The sequence below is a fragment of the Perna viridis genome, chromosome 2 (assembly GCF_037379345.1).
Source record: "Perna viridis isolate PV_CMFRI_1.1 ecotype Kerala chromosome 2, ASM3737934v1, whole genome shotgun sequence".
NCBI lineage: Eukaryota > Metazoa > Mollusca > Bivalvia > Mytilida > Mytilidae > Perna > Perna viridis.
Genome location: NC_142446.1, coordinates 52,929,175 through 52,938,594, shown reverse-complemented (window position 1 = coordinate 52,938,594; position 9,420 = coordinate 52,929,175). Strand labels below are relative to the sequence as shown.

The following is a 9,420-nucleotide window of genomic DNA, read 5'->3' as shown; positions in this document are numbered from 1 at the left end:
AATTTCTTGTTTTCTATATGTGCATTTTGATTATTCTCTACTTTTCTTTCTTTCTTTCTTTCTTTATTTGTTTATTTGTTTTTATGTTGTATTTTGTTTTATGATCTCGCCATATTACTTTATGTATTTGTGTATGTTTTTTTTTATGATACTTAATATCACACTGAGAGGTGTACTTGAACAGAGAAAAATTTGGGGAAATCTCTGATACGGCGGTTGGTACTTTTAAACAATAGAACAATAGAATGTCACTGGGAAATGTTTATCATCACTTCATACAGTTTTATCAGTAAACTGCTGATTATCAATTTCCTAATTGTCATTTATAACATATCCTCCCTTCTAGATTAAACATACGAGTGTCAGAGAAGAGTACTCCAGAATCAGCTGTTTTTACACACGTAGTAAAAATCTTGAATGAATGAAATCTGAGAATAAGATTAATAAAAATATTTACTGTCTATATTGTAAAGACAACTTTAACTATGAAAATAACTAACTAAATCATGCATTAAACAATATATTCCCTAACTTGTACTTTATGTACACCTAACCCCTACTTTTGGGTGTACATGGGAGTTATTATTACCCATACGACACTACAACCAATCTCATAAATCTAATTTCACAACTGGTTTTCGATTTCTCAATGGATATCTTCTTGTTGGAACTGTTTCATCGTTGGATGTTGCTTTTTGTGTTTGATTGTCATTTGCAACAGTGTCACTGGTTATATTCTGTTCAATAAGATTGTCACTGACTTCGTTCGATTGATCTTTAAAGTCTGATTTGATTATCTGGTCTGCGTGACGTTTCCAGATATGTCCATTCGGTGTTTCTACTTGATAGTTCAATGGTCCACTGCGTTTAAAGATATGTCCACTTGTCCATTTGTTCTGGCCTCTGTAATCACGAACAGAAACAGAATCTCCTTCGTTGAATTGTCTTATTATCTCCTTCGTTGGTTTTATAGCTGACTTCATCTGCTTGTCGTGCACTTGTCTGCTAATGTCAGGTTTTAATAAATCCAGTCGATTACGTAACTGTCGACCCAAAAATAGTTTAGCTGGTGTTTCATTCGTCGTACTGTGCACATTGTTTCGGTAGGTAAGCAAGAAATTTGCAAGTGTCTTGTAAATGTCAGAAGTTTCCCCCTTCATAGCTTTCATGCTCTGTTTGAAAGTTTGTACAAAACGTTCTGCAAGTCCGTTTGTTGCCGGATGATACGGTGCGGATTTAATATGTGTAATTCCATTCATTTTAGTTAAGTTTTTGAACTCGGCTGAAACGAACTGTGGTCCATTATCACTTACTATTTGTTCTGGTAGTCCCGTTCTTGCTAAGATAGTTCTCAAGACTTTGATAGTTTGTCCAGCTGATGTGCTGTTCATCGGTACTACCTCTGGTCATTTTGAATGAGCGTCAACGACAATCAAAAACATATAATCCATAAATTTCCCTGCAAAATCAATATGAATTCGTTTCCAAGGCGTTGATGGCCACTCCCACGGGTGAAGTGGTACCTGTTTCCGGTCACGTTGATGTTTTTGACATCCCGGACAACTTTTTGTTAGTGACTCAATATCGAAATTGATAGAGGGCCACCATACATAACTCCTTGCGAGTAATTTCATCTTCACAACTCCCGGGTTTGCGGAATGTAATAACTCAAGAGTTTGTTTTTGATATTTCTGAGGAATAATTGTCCGAATTCCTCACTGCAAACATTCTTGAATGATAAAAACTTCATTCCGCCTGCTGAAGTATGGTGCTAAATCCTTTTCGTTATTCACGAACCAACCTTTTTGCACCAGCTCATAGACTTTCGATAACACGGTGTCACGTACCGTCTCTCGTCTGATACTGTCACTTGTTAGACATATCTGTTCTAGCTGTTTTACCATAAAAAACATCTACTTCGTCACAATAATCCTCTTGGTCGGGTGTCTTGAATTTTGGCGGATTTCTAGATAACGTATGAGCGTTTGTATGATTGTGAGTATTTCTGTACTCAATGTCATACACGTATCCACTCAAAAATAAAGCATGTCTTTGTAAACGAGCCGCAGACGTTGTTGAAATCCCTTTTCGTGAATTGAATATCGACACCAACGGCATGTGGTCGGTTATCAAACAGAATATACGACCATACAGGTATGCGTTAAATTTCTTCACACCAAAAACAATCCCTTGCGTTTCCTTGTCAATTTGACTGCAACTTCGCTCACTCTTATTAAGTGATCTCGACGCAAAGGCAATTGGGCGTTCGACCCCGTCTTTCATCACATGTGAAAGTACGGCCCTAAAGCATATGGTGAAGCGTCGCAAGCAAGATGGATTGGAAGGTTAGGGTCATAATGACACAAAACTTGGTCAGACGTGACTAGTTTCTTTGACTCATTGAAAGCCTTTCTACAGTCGGCGTTCCAGTCCCATTTGTGCTCTTTCTCTAGTAATTTATGTAATGGATACACAACGGTAGCAATGTTCGGTAGAAATTTGTGGTAGAAATTTATCAAACGAAGATATTGACGTACCTGTGTAACATTTTCAGGCTCTGGTATGTCCAAAATTGCTCTTATTTTGTCCTCTGTCTTGTGTAATCCATGTTTATCGAGTTTATGTCCACACAATTTGATTTCCTTCTCAAAGAATCTGCATTTGTCTTTGTTGACGGACATTTGAATTCCTGTAGTCTTTGAAGAACATTGTCTAGATTCTCCAAATGTTCTTGGTCATCTCGACCGGTGATGACCATGTCATCTTATATGCACTGTACTCTTGGTAGTCCTTGTAGGATTTGATCGATGGTCCTCTGCCAGATGGCAGGAGCTGAAGCGACTCCAAATAATAACCTACTGTAAAGTCCTCTATGAGTATTTATTGTCAAATACTTTCTTGATTCCTCGTTCATCTCGAGTTGCAGGTAGGCTTGCGTCAAATCAATTTTCGAAAAACGTTCTCCTCCTGATAATGTAGCGAATATATCTTCAATTCTCGGCAATGGGTACTGATCAACCTTCAATTGTTGATTTATAGTAACTTTAAAGTCACCGCATATTCGGACTCCTCCTGATTTCTTTACAACGGGCACTATCGGTGTAGCCCATTCACTCGTTGCTTCTTTCGAAATAATTCCTTCTTTTTGTAAACGGTCAAGTTCTTTCTCAACTTTCGGCTTTATCGCATAAAGTACTGGTCGCGCTTTCATAAACACGGCATTGGCATCATCTTGCAAGATAAGATTTCCTTTAATTCCATTCACACAACCGATTTCGTCTCTAAATACCGATTTGCGCTTATCCATTAGTCGATTCGTTTCCGTTTTAATACTTTCAACACTCACTTTGTTGATAGAATTCCAATCAAGTCGAATTTTTCGTAGCCATTCTCTTCCGAAAAGAATTGCTCCTCCTTTTTGAACAACATAGAGCGGCAAAACACCTTTCTGTGAGTTGCACTTAACTTGGACATTAACTACTCCTAACGGCTTTAACTATTCTCCTGAGAATGTACGAAGCACTATGTCAGTGCCTTCTAATTTCCGTTTTGGAAACAATTGATCGTAATAAATTTTTGGCATGATACTTAAAGCGGATCCTGTATCTACTTCCATTTTAACACATTTGTTATTGATTGTAACATCCACTGTAATTTCTTTTGAATTGAATTTCACTGTATAAATTCCAGTATCAGTTTGTTTGTTACTGTGATCATATGATTTAGCGGAATAATTCCCATCATCATTTGAATTTCGATTTTCTTGTCGATCGATATACACAGTATAGATCCCAGCTTCATCACTTTGATCATCATCGGTTTCGGCATTAATAGAGAATACCTTCTTCTTCTTCGATCGGCATGCTGCTGCAATATGTCCTTTCTTGTTGCATTTATGGCAGGTTTGATCCTTGAAACGACAGTCATTTGCTTTATGTCCCGGTTTGTTACATCTGTAGCACGTATAGCTTCCTTTGTTTTCCATAGTTTGATGTTTTTGAAAGTTCGACTTCGTTTTACTTTTCTTCACTTTATGCACTGCTGATTCGGTTTGTTTCCCTTGTAACTCCATAGCGTCTTTTGTTGCTGTCTCCATCGCGACAGATATTTGAATAGCTTTATCTAATGTTAGTGCTTGCACTGACAAAAGTTTCTTTTGGATTTGTTCTGACTTCAATCCACAAACTAATCTGTCCCTTAAAGTGTTGTTTAAATCCGGGTAGTTACAATGTTCTGATAATCTACGGATCTGAGCAACGTACTCATGGATTGATTCACTGTCTGTTTGGCCTCTCTTATGGAATCGAAATCTTTCGGCTATCTCCAGTGGTGCGGGAGATAGATGTTCTTTCAAGATTTTGACTACCGGTATGTCATCGTAACTTTTGTCCTTTGGTTTTTCAGGTGTTGTGAGATTCCTCAACAAAGCATATGTTTTACCTTCAATTAAACTCAATAATGCCGGTACACGTTTATCGTTTCCTATTTCATTCACTGTGAAATATTGTTCAAGACGTTCAACATATGAAGTCCAATGTTCAATACTGTCAACGAAATTTTCGATTTTGCCAATATATCCAGCCATTACTCGTCGCCAATTTCTGTTATGTTTCCTTACAATTTATATCATAACAGGATTGAGTATAGAAGGCATCTATTTAGATTAGCATTTTATTCTACACTGAATTACATTATCAATCTACATTGTATATAACAAGAAATCTCTGATACGGTGGTAGGTACTTTTAAACAATAGAACAATAGAATGCCACTGGGAAATGTTTATCATCACTTCATGGGTGTATACATTTTTATCAGTAAACTTCTGATTACCAATTTCCTAATTGTCATTTATAACACCTATGACCTTTACTGTATCAAACCGACACATTAAGTAGATACATAATGTGGTAAAAGAGGAAAGTTCTCAATAATATCAAATTAAAAAGGTTATGAAGAACAAATGGCTTTTTGGTTGACATCTGAAATTCAAAAATTTGAATGTATTACAATGATTTTAGAGATGGTTTTCCCCGAGACAGAACCGAAGAACTTTCGATTCATCGCCTATTTATTTATTCTTACATAATGATTATTTTGCTGTTTTTTTTTCTTTCTATACCTCGTTGTCTACCACTCTCGATATTAGTACATGTAAAGTTCTGATTCTGCAGACTTTTTTAGTTGCTAAGCCTCGAAGAGACTCAATTTTATTTTTAGAAAACTTCGAGAAAACATTTTACAATTTAATTATTTTAGTGAATCAGTCATGATATATCTACATGTATATAAATTAGTATTGTACATTCGGATAAAAATATATATGATGTTTGCCTCTTGTTATAACATATATTACTGTTTAAGTGTATCTATTAATGATTTGGTGTTAATTGACTGAAGGCTGATAAAAACAATATAGTGACAATATTTATTGGAAAAGATTTAATTAGTGGTGCATGTGGGTGATAAAAATGGAAAACAAACTAGAATTTGCAAGATTTACATGATTATAATAACTGAACGACATATTTCTTGGTAACGTGCAATTGATCCATAGAAACACTCCTACCCAACCCTTTATCAACATTTCCGTTAAGTGATATTACTGGGATGCAATTCCTGTAATACATGCAATACGAAGATATTGTTACGCAAGTAGATACAATACATATGAATTGACAGGTGGCACATTCAAGACCGTTAGGAAAGGTACCCCTTTAAACATACCAGTTCATCATGTAAGAGGATTTTTTTCAAACTTCGTATCAATCGATTGCAAATAAATAGATATATTTTCTATATAAATTTCCAGGTTGGACGATTCCTGCCCTGTTCGAGAGAACACTTATGTTATGGGAACCCCTCCTTAACTCGCCGTGTGTATTTCATCGACTGCAAATAATTCTACACGCTTTCCCTTTCGAAATGGTGGTTCTCCATCCAGGATGAATACCGTGATTCCTTACTTCCGATAAGAAGGAAAATGATCTTTAATTACCGTAATATATTCGTTCGAATATTGATACTCAATCGATTTATATAATAACAAATAAGTAAATACTCCATTTGGGTGGGGGAAAATCACATGATAAAAAAAAAACAAAAACAAAAACAAAAAAAAAACAAACACAAACACAAATAAAATGAAGGAAAATGAGAATGTGACCGAGAGAAAAAAAGGAACTGTCAATATTTATCGGCTGTGGGGATGGGTGCGATGCATATTCTCATTAAAACAAAATCTTTTCCTATCGTTTAAATTACAAAAAAAGTTAATGTCCTTTATATGTGCAATAAAAAGTGTATACCCTATCTTATATTTTATAAGATGGTTTAAAGCATGGAATCAGTCAGTATTATTGTTAATGAAATAAGTATATTGAATTAAAATTTGAGAAAAGAAACTTCTTTAATTAGGTGGTAATTTTTACATCAATACATTTGTAATACAAAAGTTTATAAATGTTCTATCAGTGTTTAGCATGACAATACACTTGGAATCCTGTAAAAATATTCGGGAAAAACATTTTGCATCAGACTCAAGTTTAGTTTAAACATATTTTATTTGTAATAAACAAAATGGATCAGACACAAGTAAAATAACATACTTATGAAGTCTTTTCCTGAAATAATAATAATGACAATAAAGTATAGGCATACAAATTCAATAGTGTTATTTATGTTTTACAAAATTAAGACGAGACAGTAAAAATATAACATTAGGTAATGTGGTGAGGTGTGATGTGATAAGCAATAAGGAGTCTTTCCGTGCATTTAACGAAGGAATATACGCGGTCCAACACAACCTGATATTGTTTTTCTGATACATTTTCTGCAAGACCAACAAATAGATGTAGGTCTATACTGCAAAATTCAAGAACCCGCGGTAGGTCGCTCATTAGTTTGGTTCTTGCATTGCTATAAATAGGGCATACAAAAAAGTACTGGTGAGAAGTCTCGTACGTATGACCACAATGACACGATGGACTTAAATTGTTTGGGTGCCTTAATCTCCCTTAATATTCTGTCTACTTTATTCCATTTAAGTATTGTTGATGGAAGAAAGGATTCACGAGTCACCGACAGCCTACAAAAGGGAACAATGATATCTTCACCATTTCGAAGCGGATATACTGTAGTAGATTGAATCTTCGGTGGCATTAGATCTTGTAAAAAATCCGGGGCCATTTTATTATATATTTTATGAAATAAATTTAATTTCTTACGTTTTTGTCGATCTTTTAGTTGTTCCCATCCAATTTCTCGATATACTTGCTCCGATTTGGTGAATGTCGGTAAGCCAGTTATTATTCTAGCAGCTTCGAGTTGTAAAGTTTCTATCTTTTGAGTGTTTTCTACCCCACAATTATCCCATACTTCTGAGGCATATTCAAATAAAGGTCGGATATACACTGTAAACAGTTTTTCTAAGTGATTCCTAGAAAGTGTAAATTTAATTTTCGAAGAATACTAAGATGCTTTCTAATCGAGGTAGCTAGATTTTTTATGTGATCGTTCCATTTTGCGTCGTCACTAAAAGTAACTCCCAAATGTTTATGAGTTTTGTTAAGCGGAATGTCTTTTCCGTTCAGACTGAAATTTATAGATGGAAGATCTACTTTTTAAAAGACTCAAGGTTAACGTTTTTGCATAAAATAACCTTACATTCCCGCTTACATTGTGATGCGATAAAGTCACCTGAAAAAGAATGTGGTGACACAGTTATTTGGAAATGGGAAAACCGGATCAACATTCATTTAGAAATCAGAAAAGAAAAAAAAAAGAATCATGTAAAACTTTTGGAAGCGGATATTTTATTTCATTTTTCTTGTCCCTCATTGATGTTTCTTAGTCGCCGTTAGAATCCCGGCTTCCTTGATTTCAATTTTATATTTGGTAAACTCGGCTTTTTGTTTAAAGTGTTTATTAGAACTGATGATCTTGTATTTCCGTTTTGATGCAAGGATAAAACTCAAGTTTAAACTTTTTACTGTGCTGTAACGAGACACCGTTATGCTCACCATCTAGAATCGATATCACCTGCCATATTTTTACAAACTAGACACCAACAGAGTTAAAAACAAGTTTGTGAAAGCTATAGAATAGATAACGACTAACAGCTGATTCTCAGTCACTTCTTTTGTGGTGTGAAAATTCCAAACTCTAGTAAACCTTCAGGAAATATATTAACCCTGAATAGTTTGTTATAAATTTACATATTTTTTCAAATATTCCATCAAAAAGAACTTTGTATTCCCGTAGATTTAAGTGTCAGCAAACATATACCGGTAATTAGAAAGCAGATTTTTGCATCACCCAGAGGTTCTGAGTGCATAGGGAGCCCCATATCCCTGCTTAATTGCTTCATGTTTCATCGCGAACCTGAATATCACGCATATCGGTGCACTGCTACCATGCATCATAATTTTTTGTAGGTATGTTTTATTTGTAATGACCTTTGTAATCAGAATGGTGTATTAAAAAAATATCAGAGTTCAATATTAATCATTTAAAACAGTAATCTTGTGTTTATATACGTTTGAATTCGACCCCTGTACTTTTCTATTATCCCATATTTTTACAATCTGACGATTATTTGAGGCGTAAAATTTAAACAATGGATATAGATTGATTCAGTACTTGAGTACTTTGATTTATTGGCGTGTTCTTTTATTTGTATATTGAAACAGTTTAAAAAATCAGTATAGTTCGATAAATATTCATGCAAGTTCGTTAAGGCCCTTGAAATGGTCAACGAACTAGTTGGGAACGAACTGCAATTTTGTTAAAAGCTCGTTTTTTTTCAGAGCGCTTTCATTTTAGTACGGTTAACATTCGTTTCCATCTTAAGAGTTTATTTTAGAAATATATGGGTTGCTTTCAGTGTCTTTATTTTGATATAAAAACACTTTACAACTGAAAGGGACTCCTTTCTCCCTAGAAATACCTAGAAGGTTATATATAGTCCAAAAAAATCGAAAATCCCAATTTTTGCAATTTTTGATCAATTCTGACTTTGAAAGTCATCAAAAGAACTCCAGAAGTATTGATTATGATAGTACTAAATAGAAAACACTAAATAAGCCATTTTTTACTGAAGTATAAATATTTTAGGGGTTTTAACATCGAAAAAAATGTGTCATTTTAAGCGATTTTTCGATGGGGTAAGGGTACGTATTTTTTTAACTGCAACTTTTTGGTAAAATGGAAAGCTAATATATTTGGCTGTCTGACAAAATGTACTTCGATTTGAAGAAAATTTAAGTTAGAAGAATAAAAAAAAACAAAAAAAAAAAAAACAAACAAAAACAAAAAAACAAAAACAAACAAACAAACAAACAAAAAAACAAAAACAAAAACAAAAACAAAAAAACAAAAAACAAAACAAAAACAAAAACATTGGATATTTGCCTCTAAGAG

The 9,420-nt window shown here is 34.3% G+C and overlaps 1 protein-coding gene across 1 annotated transcript; it reads right to left on the bottom strand.

Moving 5' to 3' along the window:
- Nucleotides 1-3,496: 3,496 nt before the first annotated feature.
- LOC148625990 (uncharacterized) lies at nt 3,497-4,585 on the bottom strand. Its single transcript, XM_088571075.1, has one exon. The coding sequence runs from the start codon at nt 4,583-4,585 to the stop codon at nt 3,497-3,499; it is 1,089 nt and encodes a 362-aa protein (XP_088427201.1).
- Between the last annotated feature and the right edge of the window lie 4,835 nt (nt 4,586-9,420).

What these genes read in the sequence shown, in the direction of transcription:
- LOC148625990 (XM_088571075.1), bottom strand. Translation starts at nt 4,585, where the DNA reads ATGGCTGGATATATTGGCAAAATCGAAAATTTCGTTGACAGTATTGAA.